Source organism: Ictidomys tridecemlineatus, chromosome 5 (assembly GCF_052094955.1).
Source record: "Ictidomys tridecemlineatus isolate mIctTri1 chromosome 5, mIctTri1.hap1, whole genome shotgun sequence".
NCBI classification, from domain to species: domain Eukaryota; kingdom Metazoa; phylum Chordata; class Mammalia; order Rodentia; family Sciuridae; genus Ictidomys; species Ictidomys tridecemlineatus.
In genome coordinates, this window is record NC_135481.1 from 195,984,236 (window position 1) to 196,001,724 (window position 17,489).

General features: G+C 44.4%; 1 protein-coding gene across 7 annotated transcripts in view; it reads left to right on the forward strand.

The window, feature by feature from the left end:
- The window catches only part of Elmo2 (engulfment and cell motility 2), a 39,470-nt gene that overhangs the window by 12,323 nt on the left and 9,658 nt on the right, over positions 1-17,489 (forward strand). For 3 of the 7 annotated variants that reach the window (XM_040275117.2, XM_021726351.3, XM_078052046.1), the window contains 7 exons: positions 583-633; positions 3,859-4,040; positions 5,613-5,712; positions 7,144-7,295; positions 10,076-10,154; positions 11,294-11,329; positions 13,371-13,421. In XM_040275117.2, coding sequence (XP_040131051.1) covers positions 583-633; positions 3,859-4,040; positions 5,613-5,712; positions 7,144-7,295; positions 10,076-10,154; positions 11,294-11,329; positions 13,371-13,421 — 651 coding nt within the window. Of the gene's footprint in view, positions 1-582; positions 634-3,858; positions 4,041-5,612; positions 5,713-7,143; positions 7,296-10,075; positions 10,155-11,293; positions 11,330-13,370; positions 13,422-17,489 lie in introns of those variants that run through there. The other 4 variants (XM_040275114.2, XM_040275116.2, XM_040275115.2 and 1 more) reach the window with 4 other exon arrangements.

A 17,489-nucleotide genomic window follows, 5' to 3' on the forward strand; every position in this document is an offset into this window, starting at 1 on the left:
CTCAGTATCCACAAGGGACTGATTCTAGGACCTCAGGGATATTGAAACCTGTGGATGCTCAGAAGGCACCGTATTTGCATATGACTAGGTAATCCCCTCATACTTTTTTTTTTTTTTCCCAATATAAGGGATCCAATCCAGGGATGCTTTGCCACTGAACCATATGCTCAGCCCTTTTTACTTTTTATTTTAAGATTGGGTCTCACTAAGTTGCTCAAGCTGGCCTCAAATTTGTGATTCTTCTTCATCAGCTTCCCAAGGAGCTGGAATTATAGACACATGCCACCATACCTGGCCATACCACTCATACTTGAAATCATCTGTAGATGACTTATAATACTTAATACAAAGGCAACACTGTGAATAGATGTATACTATGCTGTTTAGAAAATAATGACAAGGAAAAAAATCCCACTGTTCAGAATTTCTATTGTTCCAGTTATCCATGGATGTGGAACCTGTGGGAAGGAGAACTGACTAGACTTTAAAGATGACCAGAAGTTCCTGTCGGTTCTGGTTGCTTATGCTATTTTGATATAGTATCTTCATTGTTTTTTGTCTTTTTTTTTCTTTGCTTTCCAGACTCGAAGTGACATTAAGAATGGGACAATCTTACAATTGGCTATATCTCCGGTAAGTATTCTTCCCTCTTTAAGAGTTTATTAATTTAACAGTCATGAGCACCACAGGCAGACTGACCCAGAATCTAGGACTGTGGCAATTAAAAGTAGATCTTTGCTCTCACAGCCTCCTGACAGCAAACAAACGAATAGGATGTACCTCTCCCAAGGGTCTCAGGAGGGAGTTGCTAAGGGAACTGTGGGAACTCAGAGGGACCACCTTCTCAGCCTGAGGGTTTCCAGAAAGCCTTCCCAGAGAACGGGACACAGCTGAGATGCTGAAGGATAAGCTAGAATTGCCAGAGAAAGAAGAAAATGAAAGTTTCCAAGCAGAGAAGTCAGGATGTCAGAGTACAGAGGTGTGTTCGGGAAGGTGGCTGAAGGCCTGTGGCATTCACTGAGAAGCCAGGTACTGAAGCTCTTGCATGTCCTGCCCATGGTCCACTAGAAGGAAGTGGTGACACTGGAGGATTTTAGGATGGAAGGTACATTCTACTTAGATTTAAATTTTAGAGGGACGACTTTCATGACAGTGTGGAAGATGGGCTAAAAGAAGGAAGGCTGGTAGGAGGATGAGCACCTCAGAGGCTGGTGAGGAGCGTTAGCATCCCAGTGAGGCCATTGGTCATGAAGGGACCTGAGAAATACTCACGAGACAACCCTGATGACTGTGGTGAAAAACTGGATATAGACGGCAAAGGGAGAATCCAAGATGACCCCTGACTTCTGCAAGAGTAGCCCTTAAAGGTAACTAAAAAAGCCACCGGAAGAGAAGAAAGAAAACCTGGAGCGTGAAGTGACTCAGGAGCTGAAGGCAGGGGAGAGAGTCAGGATAGGGGAAGGTGTGGTTTACAGTTTGTAATAAGCAGAGAGGGAAGGTACACTGAGAACAGACCTGGGAGGTCAAGCGCACATAAGATCTTCATGAAACTGTTCCGGCCAGGTTTGCTGGCATACGCCTATAATTCCAGCAGCTCAGGAGGTAGAGGCAGGAGGATCACAAGTTCGAGACCAGCCTCATCAACTCAGCAAGGCCTTAAGCAATTTAGCAAGATCCTGTCTCAGAACAAAATATAAAAGGGCAGTGATTAAGCACTCCTGGGTTTTTCAATACCGAGTTTAAAAAAAGAAGTGAGAAACAGTTCTGCTGGGAAGAGCTGGTGGCCAGATTAGTGGACTGAATAAAAGGTAAGAAGGTTAAGACCTGGAGTCACTGCTGTATTAAAAGGCTTGGTTTTAAAAGGAAGTAGCTGGAGAAGGCAGTAACTCAAGGAGGATGTGGAGTCAAAAAGACATGCTTTTCAAAAAACAGGTAAAAGGTTAATATGTTTCAGAAATCATAGTTTGACAAAGATCTAGTGGTAGATCTCTCTCCTACTTTGGACCCCATATACCTAGTTCTCCACCTTTCTGACCCTTTGAGGCTGTTGATTTCCTTTGCAGTTTTTTGTGTCCTTGAGATGGTGTTAAGATGGGAGAGAGGAAGATTGAAGATGCAGGAAGGAGTGGGTAATTAACAGAACAGGACCTTCCTACATCAGGACACTGAGGACCTAAAACCCAGTTGCAGGGAACCACTCTGAGTGCCAGTCCCACAAAAAAGACCTCCCAGGGAGGCAGCTTTGGTCACATTTGTAGAAGGGCTTCCAGGAAATTAAGGGTGTGAGGGAGCCTGTTTTCACGGTGAGGGAGAGCCTCATCCACCTGAGAGGAGGGGGGTGTGTGAAGGGAGACCACCGAACACTGAATGCCTATATTTTGATAATGGTTTGTGTATGTTATTTAATCCTAATAGCAATGAGATTGGCCTATTTTGCAGACAGGGACATGAGGACTTAGATTAAATAACTTGCCACTTGTCACACAGCTAAAAAGTAGTCCCAGCTGGCTCTTTCCCTGTGTAACTCTGGGCTGGTTTTTTCACCGTCAAGATTTTCTGCCTTCTCTCCTGAGCTCTTCTCAGCTTAAGAACTTCATTCTCCCCTCCTAAACTCTGCTAATTGAACATGACAGTTTGGGAGTTACTTTTCTGGAAGTACCAAAGCATTTTACAGACCTCACATGGAATAGTTGACTTTCCCAGAAGCTCATCTCTCTGGAGCAGGAGCCCAGAAATGCTGTCTCTGGAGGAAAATTGACATTTGGGTTGGAAGTTTCTAAGTGTGATGCAGACCAGTGCTCTTCAAATTGCTCTATCCTGTGACCTTTTCTTGTGGAGCGCATTCTCTCTACCGTAGGATTTGGAGGATTTGTGTGTCACTGAGAGCGCTGTGCTGCTCTGGGCCCTCTTCAACAGTACGAGAGGAGAGGCAAGGGGAGGGAGAAGGGCTTGACTCTAGCTGGGCTTCAGTCACTTGCTTAACAGCGTGAGGGAAAGGACTGGGGGCGTATTGGCTCCCCAGACTCTTCCTTCCCAGCAGAGAAGGTTAGATTTTAAAAATATAGAATGATGAGGTGAGACTGTGAACTTGTTAAGTCGAGCACAAGGAAAGGGGTGAGCTCACGGAGAAGAGGGATTGAACTGTGGCTGGTGGCAAGAAGGCAGGTCCCACTAAGAAAAGTTGGTGTGGCGGAGAGAGTGGTGTCTTCACCGGCATCATTTTCCAAAGCTGTTTTGAAGTTGTTGGTATCGGACTCCTTGGATTCTTTGTTTTCCTAGGACTGTTACTGTGGGGAATGATCATGGACTTTGAGGCAAAGTTTTTTAAGAAAAAATATCAGGCTCATCACATTTTAGGATTAAAAGAGACCTTAAAGATCATCAGATCAGTTCACCACCCAGTGTGCGAGTTCCTTCTATAACATATCTGACAGATGGTCGTCCAGGTTCTCATCAATTGCTTCCAGTGACAGGGAGTTAGTTCCTCCGAGAAACCTCTTCTGCTCTTTGACAACATTAATTAACAGAAAACTCCTATTAAACCAGTGTCTGTTTCTCTTGCATCTTGCCATAGTAAGTAGATCTCCCAGATCTTTCTGTATTTCCTTGGTAGGGCTGTTTTTGTTTAAAAATCCATAGACCAAGGTGGTACAGAAAAGGCACAGTTAACTGCAGATTGGTCTCGGCTTGCTGCATGCTGGAACTCCCTGGCTGATCCTGTGAACATATATTCAGCAGTGTGAAAAACTAACTCTGCTGGGGGCTCAGATGTCTACAGAAAAGCCCCTGTGAGCTCTCCACAGAGCACTCACCTGCCACAAGGAGCAGATGGCATGTATTTTGTCCCTGGTCCCCTAGTCCCGGGCTGCACGCCAGCTGATGGAGAGGACCCAGTCATCCAGCATGGAGACCCGGCTGGATGCCATGAAGGAACTGGCCAAGCTCTCGGCTGACGTGACTTTTGCCACTGAGTTCATCAACATGGATGGCATTGTTGTGCTGACGAGGCTCGTGGAAAGTGGAACCAAGCTCTTGTCTCAGTGAGTATTATCACTATCGTCTTCCAAGGGATTTCAGAGGCTTTACCACACTGCAGGGCCTCCTGTTCTCATTTTACTGAGTGAGGTAAGAGTTTACCACCACCTCTGCACACAGAGCAGTGTTCTGGACACTAGAGTCCACACAGAGAGGGCTGAGTCACTGTTGTGATCCTACATCTCAGACCTGGCTGTGCTCTCACAAATTAAGTAACAGTACAAAACGGTACTATGCCAAGGGACTGTCAAAACAGAGACCACAGAAGCCAAGAAGGAAGAGATCTGCCCATGACAGACCTGCTAATGTATGGGACATGCTTGGCTTAATGAGGGGTAGTGATCAGACCAGACTGCCCCTTGTCTCCCAGGATGGACGACTGTTTTAACAGCCCTCTGCCTGCCTCCCTCCTTCTCCAGTCACCTACCACCCTGTCCTCATGTGAGAACGCAAGCACACCGCCTTCCTTCATGTCTGCCACAGCTTTCCCCTACCATTAGCCATCTCCTGCCACACTTTCCTAGGGAGCAGGAGATCCAGAACTCCGCCTCCCCACGAGATCTTTACAGTCCTCCAGAGTTAGGCAGATGTGTGGGGAGCCATGCCTGTGATCAGCAGTGAAGGACAGATGCTTGGGTTTCCAGCTAAGCCTGCGGAGCCTGAGTTGGCATACAGGGAGTCAGAAATCTTCTCTCAGGCGATGGATCAGCTTCTGAAATTCCTTGTCAAACTGAGAGACTAATCATAGGTATTTGTTGTAAGTCTTCATCTTCCAGCTGCGTTAGAGTCCTAAAGCCTTCGGCTGCCGTAAGCACTGACGCAGGAGTTCTGCAGCCTCCTGAGAGTAGAGGGTAGACCAGCCTTAATTTCCACCTCTTCAAAATGGGGATAACGCCTGCCTTCCGATAGCAGTCTGAGGAGTATTAGGGTTAATGTGTCTGAACATGCCTGGTAAACGGGAAGATGGTTTGCTAACTAGAGATCGCTGTACAGGTGCATGGGGGATTAAATGTGTAAGGAGAGACAAAAGAAAGAACAGTTGAGTCCTTACTCTGTTCCAGCACTACTGTAACGCTCTGTGTACAGTATCCGCTGCCTTCACCACAACCCTGGGAGCCAAACTCAGTTTTACAGAGGACAGAGTTGAACTTTGAGAAAATAAAATGTCCATGTTAGTAAATTGTTAAGCAGGCACTGAACCCACGTCCAGGCCTTGGGCTCTTTCTCTTGCACCCTGCTGCTTTTTGGCCTGAAGGTTAACATGGGACATAAGACCTGATGTCTTTTTTTTGTTTTGGGAAATAGATGAGTGATTCTGTGTCCCTGAGATGAAGCAACACAGAGAAGGCAAGCCCAGTCACCCAGCTACACTTTCTCCCCTGATGATAGAGACCTGGGCTGACTCTGCTCCACATCTGGCTGGGTGTGCATGCAGGCAGTTACAGCTCCTTCAGCTGATTTTCCCTGGGGTGTTTACATTGAAATCTGTCCCTTTTGTGCCTGCCTTCACACTTGTGTTCCGGATCTGAATCTTTGTATTATTTTGTGTGTGTGTGTGTGTGTTGCACATGTCTCAGCTACAGTGAGATGCTGGCATTCACCCTGACTGCCTTCTTAGAGCTCATGGACCATGGCATTGTCTCCTGGGACATGGTTTCAATCACCTTTATTAAGCAGGTGAGGCCTCCAAAATCCTGTCTCTCTCTTCTCCCTCAGTTGCCAGTTATCCTCTGGGCTTAAGGGGAGATACAGGCAGTACAGCCTCTACACTATGGTGAGGATCAGCTTTGTATTCCCTGTGGCCAGATTTTTTTCATCATCAAACTCTGATCTTTTTTTGACTCCTCATAAATTTACACCATGTTCCTCAACTCACAATGGGTCCCAACCTGATGAGCCCTTTGTAAGTTGAAAATATTATAAAGCCAAAATGCGCTTAATATGCTGAATCTGCTGAATATCAGAATCTAGCAACACAGTACACTGTAAAGATTTAGTTATTTACCTAATGATCATGTGACTGACTGGAAGCTGTGGCAACTTGCTTCCATTGCCCGGTGCTATGAGAGAGAGAGAGTACTGTCATTGCTAGCCCAGGGAAAGATCAAAGTTCAAAGTTTACTTCTTTTGAATGCATATCACTTTTGCACCATTGAAAAATTGAAAAATCATACTTTGAATCATTGCAAGTCAAGGGCTGTGTATTCTCAGGGCCTGCGTTGAAAAGGGGGCCAGCATCTCAGAACTGAATATGGTCCAAGTAGAATTGGTTGTCATTGAGACTCAGAATAAACCAACCAGTTTACTGGTGCTGTCCGAGTGTTCTTACCCTCTCCCTCTGGGTTCTCCCTTCTCTTTGAAAAAGAAAATGTGCATTTCATTTGCAAACTTGCCTTCTATTTACAAATCTGCAAGCTAGCCTGTTTGGATTGTCAGATTGAAGACTGTGGGTAGAAGGGGAGTACTTCCGGTTTTACCCTCCTTTCTTCTACCACAGGGGTCAGTGTCAATTCAGAAAACTGAACTACAGCCAATGAATAATATATCCGCTGACCTAGAATTTCCCCCATTATTGGCTTGGGACACTGGGAACTTCCAAACACTGGAGGCATTTGAGCAAAAGTGAAATGACCATGTGTCAAGGATATTATAATGGAGGTTGAAAAGAGGTATTAGATTAAAAGACTTCAAGGTCCTTTCTGCCTCTCAAAGTCTGTGATGTTCTGAATGTGTATAGGGGAAAGTATATGTCAGAAGTAGAGTAGATGAGATAAAATGAGATCCCAGCATCAGTAAATCTTTATAGTTTTCCACACTCAACTTGCTCAGCTTTCTCACACCTAATTCCTTGTTTTGAAGAAAAGGATTGAGCTCTTAGATTTTGAGGAAACATAATTGAGTGACTACTATAATCTGCCATTAAGATATTCATGCCTAGGGAATGCTGGCACATTGGCCAGGGTACCATAAACCAGATACAACTGTCCACCTGGCTACAGCAGCCCAAATACAGGCATGCCCAAGGAAGGTGCCTCAGCGGCTCAGCTCTGCTGTTCAGCTCTCCTGGGTCCTGAGCTTCCCAACTGATTTGCTCCTCTCTGGGTCTAGATTGCAGGGTACGTGAGCCAGCCCATGGTGGATGTGTCAATCCTTCAGAGGTCCCTGGCCATCCTGGAGAGCATGGTCTTGAACAGCCAAAGTTTGTACCAGAAGATAGCAGAGGAAATCACCGTGGGACAGCTCATCTCGCACCTGCAGGTGTAAGAGACCCCACCCTGCCTCTTCCCACTTGTTTGTTCTCGTCCCTCCTCTGTTGTCTTCTAGTGCCACCTCTGCTTTTCATGTCTTCCAAGCTGTGCGCATCCTTCATCCATCACCTCTTCCACAGGACTGTCAGATTCCCCTCATGATCCAAGCCTGATCACATCATGCGCTTGTCTGAACTCCTTGCCCCACAAGGCCACAGTGGAGCTTCTCCCAGTCTCCCCTGGGGACCACCTAGGGACCAGACAGAATTACATGCTGCTTCTCCTGTGGACCTAACGGGCTCTGTTCATACCTATGATAGTTATATTTATATGTAATATATGTGTCTTTATTATCTGCTTTCTTTTTTAAAAAAAATATTTAAATATTTATTTTTAGTTTTTGGCGGACACAACATCTTTGTTGGTATGTGGTGCTGAGGATCGAACCCAGGCCGCACGCATGCCAGGCGAGCGCGCTACTGCTTGAGCCACATCCCCAGCCCTATTATCTGCTTTTTTTTGGAGCTTTATGAGAACAAGGACTGATCATTTTTGTGTCCCTGGCTTTGATTTAAGTAGAAGCTCAGTATTTGTTGGGTAAATGCTTGCTGAAAGAACAAGGTGTGACTTCAGGAACCAGTAAAGATCCACCACGTTCTGCGGCCTAAAGGTCTCTGCCTTCAGCAAATTACCTAGTTAGTCTCTTTTGGCCTCAGTTTCCTCATCTCTAGATTAGAGTCCCCATCTCCCAGACTGTGAGGACACAGGAGATTTTTAAAAGGCCTAGTATTAAGGTCAGCACATCTTAGGTATTCAATAAATTCAGGGTGTTTTGCTTTTGTTTGTTTTTTTTAAGAGGCTTTTTACATCCTAAAACATTTTGTTAGATAATAAAACCAGATGGCAAATGAACCTTTGGGAGGTCCGTTTCTTTGCTCTCCGTTCCTTTTCTGCAGTTTGATCCAGGCTACACAGTGGAAGGGGGCTGGACTTCCCAATGCCAGGGGGGTAATGCTGCAGACTCCCTGTACCCCGATGGAGGCATGGTTCCCCACTGGGAGTGTACAGCAGCCCCGTCTTTACTCAGTTATGCTCCTGACCCATGTTTCCTTCCTAATCCAAGTAAAACAAAAGCACAGTGATTTCTTTGCACTTCTCATTCTACCTTGTCACTTTTAAGGAATTTTTCAGTTTTAACTTTCATACCTGAAGAGCCAACAGGTTGATTAGGGGGAGGGAACATGAAGGGCACTGGATCAAGTTCTGATTTTCTGGTGACCTTGAACCTACCATTCTGTTTCTTTGTGTGTGATTTGGGGACATCCCCAATTCCCTCCCTGAGGATGAAAGAGGACTATGGCACTTGTTAGAGATATGTCATGACCACTTTCAGCCCATGGCTGATAATCAGCACATTTGTGTTCTGCTGTTTGGGCAGGGGCCACTTAGTGCCCTCCATTAGAGTCCTGAGATGTCCCTGCCTAACCAGGAAGCCCATGAGCCCCACTGGAAAAAGAGCCACAGGATGCTTCCACAACGTGGCAGGGGATGTCAAGTGTCGGGATTATGAGATTCCAAAAATGGGTATAGTTTGTTGTTTGTTTGTTTGTTTGTTTGAGAAAGAGAGAGAGAGAGAGAGACAATTTTTTAATATTTATTTTTTAGTTTTCGGCGGACACAGCATCTTTGTTTGTATGTGGTGCTGAGGATCGAACCCAGCGCCACGCGCATGCCAGGCGAGCACGCTACCAGTTGAGCCACATCCCAGCCCAAGTTTTTTTTTTTTTTTTTTTTTTAATAAAGTAGGATAAGTTTGTAGTCACACTTTAGAAAAGCACAATAAAGTACATTTTTGGCCAACCATCCCACTCCTGACATAACCACTGTTAAGTACTAAATATTCCTCTAGGTTTATTTCTTTCCATATTTTTAATAAAATTGGGGTCTTACTACGCATATTATGTGTACCTTGGTAATTTTTTTTAAACAAATAATATCTTGAACATTTTTCCATGTCAAAGATTCTTTTGAAAGGATAATTCTAAAACTTTTTTACATTCCAGACACCATTGAAAATCTAATACCAACTATGGACTCTTCTCTCTTTGGAAAAAGTATCATATATTTACTTAAATGCATAGAATAATTTCTGTGCCATTCTGGGGTTTATAGTCTCTAAGCGGATCCCTGAATTCAAGGTTAAGAAAATACTTTTGCTGGACAATAGTGGCGCATTCCTATAATTCCAGTGACTCAGGAGGCTAAGGCAGTAACCACAGTAGCCACAAGTTCAAGGCCAGCCTTAGCAATTTAGTGAGACCCTGTCTCAAAATAAAAAGAGTTTAAAAGGCTTGGGGATGTGGCTCAGTGGTAGAGTGTCTGTGGGTTCAATCTGTAGTGCTATAAGGCAACAGCCAAACAACCCTCTAAACCATTATATGAATTAATTTTTTAAAAAAAGACCAAAAAAAGAATCTTTATCCAAATGCATGATTTTTAGTAACTACTCAGGATTCATTTATATAAAACAGAGTTGCTATTGGAAATATTTGGATTGCTTAACATTCTTTGATTTTTAATAGTTCTCTAGTAAAACACCTGATCAATAAGTTTTGATTACTGTTTTGCATAAATTTCTTTTGCTGGATCATGGATATGCCCAGTTTAAATGCCTTTGAAACTCAGCCCCAGGTAGAGATTTGTTTGCAGTCTGCAAGTGATTGTGTTGGACCATATGTGAGTATGATCTTGCTCTTCTAATCTCCCTCTGCTTCTTTTTTCCATTGACACAGCTCCAACCAGGAGATTCAGACCTACGCCATCGCACTGATTAACGCACTTTTTCTGAAGGCTCCTGAGGACAAGCGACAGGTCTGTGGCTGCCTTTCCAAACTTTCCATTTGGGCTTTTCTGAGAGAATCCTCACTCTATCCAGTCTTTGCTCTCTAGACAACAGAAATGCAACCATTTCCCCTAACTTTCTGTGGTCAGAGCCCAGCAGGGTGGCTTGGCTAAGTAAGCCCTGGGAAGGCACCAGGAGGGGAAAGGAGCTGGGTCTTAGATCACAGCAGGGCCTGAAAACTTTTCTTCTAAAGGGCCAGAGTAAATATTTCCCACTTCATGGACCATACATTCTCTGTGGTAGCTGTCCAGCCTGGCCTTTGTAGCCACAGTAGCCATAGGGGCAGGTAAATGAATGGTGTGGCTGTCTTCAGTGAAACCTTATTTACACAGACAGGCGTGTAACACGCCTGGTATAGCCCTAGTTTGCTAACTTCTGGGATAGAGGATCAAGAATAAGGAAAGTCAAGACCCTCTTGGCACTTCTGTTGAGTTCTGAGGAGTCTCAAACAAATGGAACTTAGCACCAAGTTTTCTGTTTAAAGGTCCTCTGTACCAAATCCTATATGTCTCTCTTTCCTTGTTGCTTAGCTGTGTGACAGTAGGCAAATCACACTGCCTCTCTATTTCCTCCCCTATAGCAGAGCAGCAGCAGCCGCGCGTTTACCTCATAAGGATGTCATTATGCAGACACCTGTTATACAATGAGAGAACCTGCTGTCATCCGGGCAGTAGAACAGGCACTTACCTAAGAGTCAAGGGGCCTGAGACAACTACTTTTCCTGCCTTTTGTTGAGCAAATGTTTTAACTTCTCTGGGTCTCATTTTCTCTTCCTGTAAGATGAAATGGCCAGATTAAATGATCTCTGAGGGCCCTTCCAACCCTTAACATTCTAGGTCTCTCTGATAAATGCCCAACTTGTGTACAGAACTAAGGCTTTTTAGTTTTCTGTCAATATCATGGGCTCCATAAAGGAAAGTCCAAGTGGAATAGCCAAACTCTTGATAGATTATAGCGGGAGGAGCAGAAACATCTGTGGTTCTGTCTGTCCTATCTGTCCTGGATGGTGTGGCTCTGTTAAACTCCTCCTCCTGAGTCCTCCTCGTTTGAATGTAAGCTGAAGCTCATTTGTCTGCTTCTCTCTGTGCTTTTTGCTTTCTGCCGGCAGGACAAGCACCTTAATCCTCTAGACCTGCCTGTCACTGTAAGTAGCACCGCTGTGTGGAAGGGACCCTGGCTGTCTTCCAGGTGGGGAGGTCAAAGCTGGGCAGGAATCTTATGGGCGGATCAGGATGTTCAGGCTATGCCAAGGCCTAGGGAAAGGTTGAAAGCTGTAAGTCTCCTTTGTCAGGACCCAAGGACGCTCAGCATCATAGGAAGGATTGAAGGCAGGTCTGCCCCAGGGAGTGAGGTCCAGTTTTTCCTTTGTGATTTGCTTTGCACATTCTGTGGTCAGCAAAGGAAGGTCAGATTCAAAAGTAGTCTGTGCCACATAAATATAAAATAAAGGCATTGTGTCTATGTACAACTAAAAATCTTTTTTTTTTTTTAAAGAGCTGGGATTGTAACACAGTGGTAGAGCACTTGCCTAGCATGTGTGAGGCACTGGGTTCCATCTGTAGCACTAAATAAATATAAATAAACAAATAAAGTAAAGATATTATGTCCATCTACAAGTAAAAATATTTAAAAAGTAAAATAAAAAAAAAAAAGCTTGTGACTTTCACCCAGAGGATGCCATGGAAGCATCGCCTCCTAATTTGCTATAGCAAAAGGGTGAAGGTCAATCCACATGCTTTGGGGAATTCAAGAAGACTTAATTGACAAAAGGGATCCCACATGCTCATGTCTTGGTTAGAGGGAAGCTTCGAGAGGCCAGCTTTACGAGATACCAAAGACAATGAGTGCTTCCTTCCCTAGCGTCAAGGAGAGGCTTTGGTGTGAGGCTTGTACTCCAGCTCCTGGCCACAGTCTGTTACTGACCACAGCAAGGTTAAATCTCAACTGACCTCCTATAGATACCAAGGAAGTTTCTAGGCCACGCTCCTCTCTGCCAGCAGTACGTGCTCAAGGCATGCAAAGTAAAACGTAGAGCTCCTGGCGGTGTCAGTCATCTGGGTCATGAGTACAAATTGGAAAGGAAAGAGGAAGGCCTTTCAGCTTGAGGGAAAATGACAGAGATCATAGATACTATACCACAGGAGAGGTGTTCATCTCCTTGACTTAGAATTATCTATAAAATTAAGTGAAGGCAGCAGCTTAGAAAGTGAAATCATACTAATTAACATTGGGAAGAAGTGATGGCTGACATTGGAAGGAGGAACGGCACTATTGTGAAAAGCTGTCAGGAAAATTAAAAGCATTGTAATCTGGGACCATTTTGTTTAGGGGAAAATAGCTTCACATTTCAATAGCTCTTCAGGGTGATACAGTGTCATAGCAGAGAATAATCACTGTTCTTTTTGATGAAGCCAAGTCCTTGGCAAAGATTAAATTATAACCATTGTAGGCTCTTCAGAATAAAGAATGTATATATTCTTAAAGATTTGCATAAGAATGGTAAAATAATAAACCCTTAAGATTTTGCTCCCTGGAAGGTTCATTTGTGTAGGATACTTTATTTCCTGGGCATGCGAAATAAGCAAATCATCACTGTCAAAATCTAAGCCAAATATAATAATTTTTTAAAAAGGTAAATGAACCTACTATGAGAGCACATTGCTCTCTAAGTAAGAGAGAAGCGATGGGTTACTGTCTGTTTTGGGGCACCCATCCCCAGCCCTGACTGTTGGGGAGCTGGAGGAGAGGCTGGGGCTAGCCTTTTGCTCAGTCTGGAGTCGGTGCTTCTGCAGAGTCCTGTCCAGCTTGGGCAGTGGCCTGCAATGATGCCTGTAGTTCGGGAACTATCATGCTGCTCGTGCTCTGTGCAATGTCCATTGCCCAGCATTCTTGTAACACAGTGTCTCATCGTCCATGTCCTTCTGTGAAGACATGTGGTTGATTGTGCCATTAGGTGGAAAATTCTATTTGAATTGATTTGCACTCATTAAAAAGGGAGGGTGGTTCTTGATAGAGTGTAAGATACATTTGATGGTCAGTAGATTTTCTTCTCACCCACATTTTGTTGGAAAGGGAAGAAAACTTTAAGAAAGGGGAAAAGAAAAGCTGACATTACCTTCCTCTGGTTACTAATCACACATGTGTGCATGCCATCTTTCCTTACATTTGCTTATTTTTTCCCACAGGATATGGCCAATGCATTTGCACAGAAGCACCTTCGATCCATAATCCTGAATGTAAGTCCCTAAACACATTTTGTTACTATTAATAGCAATTATAACTATCATTATAGTTATTATTTTTTTTTAAAGAGAGAGTGAGAGGGGAGAGAGAGAGAGAGAGAGAGAGAATTTTTTTAAATATTTATTTCTTAGTTCTCGGCGGACACAACATCTTTGTTGGTATGTGGTGCTGGGGATCGAACTCGAGCCCGCTACCGCCTGAGCCACATTCCCAGCCCAGTTATTATTATTATTAAAATCACTGTTGTGTATTAGGGTACACAGAGGGAACTTAATAGATATTAAACCTTTTGTTTTCGTCATCTTTTTTGCTGCTCTGACCAAAAGACCTGACAAGAACAATTTTAAAGGAAGAAAAGTTTATTTGGGGACTCACAGTTTCGGAGGTCTTGTTCCTAGACAGCCCACTCCATCCCCAGAGGCTCAAGGTGTGGCAGAAATCATGGTGGAAGGAAGTAGCAGAGGAAAGAAGTTCAGCAGGGAGAGAGCACTCAGCTCAGCAAGGACAAAATGTATACCCCAAAGGCATACCTCCAGGGAGCCACCTCTCCAGCCACACCCTACCTGCCTGCAGTTACCATCCACTTAATCCACATCTGGAGACTATTGTATTGATCCCGTTAAAATACTCATAACTCAATCATTTCACCTCTAAACTTCTTTGCATTGTCTCATACTTGGGCTTTGGGGAAACACTTAATATCTAAACCATAACACTTTTTTCTATCATGCTAGGGATCAAACCTAGGGCCTTATGCATGCTAGGCAAGCACTCTACCACTGAGCTATATCCCCAGCCCACTACACTGTTCTTAAACTGTTAAGATTTTCATATAATCCTCTGTAAGCAGAATTGTCTCTGAGAAGCCATCCCACTAGAAATTCCAGCACTTCAAGAAGAGACTAAGGCCAGCTCTACTGCTTGACTACTTGTTACAACTCCAGAATGTTCATCAGAGGGTGTATGTTAAAATAGGCACAATAATTGGGTGTGGTGGCACACACCTAGAGTCCCAGTTACTTGGGAGGCCAAGACAGAAAGTTTGCAAGTTTAAGACCAGCCTGGGCAACTTACTGAGACCCTGTCTCAAAATAAAAAGATCTGGGGATGTAGCTTAGTGGTAGAGCAGCCCTGGGTTCAATCCCCACAAAAGAAAGAAGAAAAAAAAAAAGAGGAAAGCAATTCACACTGATTATAAGCCTGAATCATGTAGGGCACTGATGAGATGAATAAGACTGCATGCTGTCAAAGATCTTTGGTCAGTAGGAAAAACAGTGATGGTAGCACGATGTGGTCAGTGCTTCTATAGAGATTTGTGGTCTTGGAGAGGACAACAGGAACAATGAATCCTCACCTAGATTCAGCGTGTCAGGAAGCCTTTAGAGGGAGGAGTGTCTTTGGGTAAGCCCTGGAGGACAAGTAGGCACACCAGGAAGAACAGGATTCCATCTGGAATCACGCACTATGTGACTGAGCGCAGGCGAGGGCAAACAGCATAGGGACCAGATCAAGGAAGGCCTTAGTCTAGGGACAATTGAGGGGATTTACTTAGTGGCAAGAGAGCCGGTTTGCATTTTAGAAAGACCACAAGGAAGAGATGTGTTGTTTCCTGAGGGGGGAAGAAGAGAGGAGAGGAGAGAAGGAATTGCCAGGCAGGGTGCTGGAAGGAGGGTCCTGTGCTGTTACTGTGGTGGTGATGTCAGGTGCAGGAGGACAGAGTGGGTAGTAGGGGAGCCGGGAGCTGGGAAGGAGAGCCAGGGATCTAGATTAAAAGGAAACAATTCTATTAGTTATCAAAAACAAGAGACCACAGTGAAAGGAATAAAGGAAAACTCAGGAGTCAAGTGTTAAAAAAATAATGCTGAACATGGACATTGGAATTGATCAGCCCCTGCTCTGTGATTTTCCAGTCTTCTTTGATCTTGAACAGTTCACTTCGCTTCTCTGGGCTTTAATTTGCTCATCTGGATGCAAGGACTAAATGAGATGCGCATGTCCACACATAGACACAGACATACATGTGCTCAGCAGGGTGTCTGGCACTTGGTAAGCCTCCACTCTATGGGCAGAACAGGATGCAAGGGAGATGGAATTGAGGAAGTAAGCCCTGAGCACCTATGAAGAGGAGCAGTCAGCTGTTTTGAACTTGTAGTCTACAAACTTCACCTTGCAGAACTTGCTCCTCCCTACTGTCAAAGCCCAGCCACCAGCCCAGGAGGAAGGGCTCCAGCTAATACTGGAATGCAGCCCCCAAGTGACTGGGAGTGCACAGGTGCTCATGCATGGCTGGCAGCACTTCTGAGCAGCTCTCCAGGCACCCTCGTCTTCATGTGGGGTTGAGGGTGCCCCTCCCGGGAAATTAATTATGTTTGAGTCTTCTTTTCCTGAATAGGCTTAGAAAATCAGCTCATTTCTGGACAAATCTTGTGAACAAGCAAAAATTCCACTACAGAAGATGATTCAGCATCAGGACTTAAATGACCTGCCAGGAAATGGTTAATGCATGCTCACTGAAGCCCAGGGATTTAGATAGTTTGGCAGTAGAGTGAGCCGAGTAAGCCTTCAGACAAGACCTCCAAAGCTACAGCTGTACTTCCCCAGACCTTCGCTGGCTAGAGTAATTAACCATCATGGTGTCTCTTTAGTTTGAGAAAGGGGATTAAAGTGAATGAAAACCAAGAGCCGGAGAAATCAGGGTAGTAGCAAGAGGGAACAGTAAAGAAAAGGTTCAGTGAGCAGAAGAGGCGTGGAGGGGGTAAGAAACGGCAGAGGCAGGGCAGAGAGTCCAGGCCATGAGAGCAGAGAAGGAGACAGTTGGGCACAGGCATTCTGGGGAGACAGAGGGCTAGAAGGAGTCCCCAGTTCAGAGGGAGGGTGAGACAAGACTTGGCTCAACTGCATTGGCACCTGCTCTAGTTTATGGAACTGCTGTCCAAAATGGTAGCCACTTGGCACTTGAAATGAGTCTAATGTGGCTAGGAAATGAATGTGCAATTGTAATTTCAATTAAATTTAAATACTCATACTCTGATTATGGCAACTCTACTGGATAGCACCATCTAGATGAGGAAGAAAGCACAGAGTCACAGCTAGGGAAGAGGTCTAGAGCAGCCCAGCTGGTGGAAATAAAGTTTATCCATATATTTAATTTTAAATGTTTTGGTTACAACATTAAAAAAGGAGTAAGGGATGCCATGCACAGTGGAGCACACCTATATTCCCAGTGGCCCAGGAGGCCGAGGCAGGAGGATCACAGATTGAAAGCCAGCCTCAGCAACTTAGTGAGGCCCTAAGCAACTTAGCAAAATCTTGTCTCAAAATAAATAATAAAAAACGTAACTTACAAATGAGCTGCAGATGTGGCTCAGTGGTTAAGTGCCCCTGGGTTCAATTCCCAGCCCCCCCACCCCACTGCCCCCAGAAATGGAGTAAGGAAAACTGAGTATAGTGGCATATGCCTATAGATCCCAGTCACTTGGAGGCTAAGACAGGAGGATCACAAGTTCAAGGCCAGCCTGGGCAACTTAGGGAGACCCTGTCTCAAAATGAAAGAATTTAAAAAGAGCTGGGGATATAGCTTAGTGGTGAGCACTTGCCTACTACTTTCAAGACCCTGTGTTTGATCCCAGTTTGGCAAAGAAGAAAGGAATAGGGAAAATTAAGCTTAATGATATAGTTTATTTAACCTAAGATACCCCAAACATCATTTCAACGTGTAATGAATATAAACCATTATTAATGACATATTTTACATTTTTTTTCATACTAAGTTTTCAAGTTGTGGTTCTCATTTGACATAACACATGGCTTGGACTAGCTACCTGTCAGGTGTTCAACGGCCACTTGTTGCCTAGTGGCCACAGTTGGACTGCAGAGGTCTATGGAGATTAATCTAGAGCCAGAGCAAGCTCTACAGAGAACTGACCTAAAGTGTCAGGAGCTTGGAAAGATAGGTGTCTAGAATTAGAGACCTCTGGAGAAGGGCACCTGCCGGGCAGCCACTAGCCACAGTGGCTGAGGAGACAAAGAATTGTTAATCTAAATAGGTTCTAACTGATTTA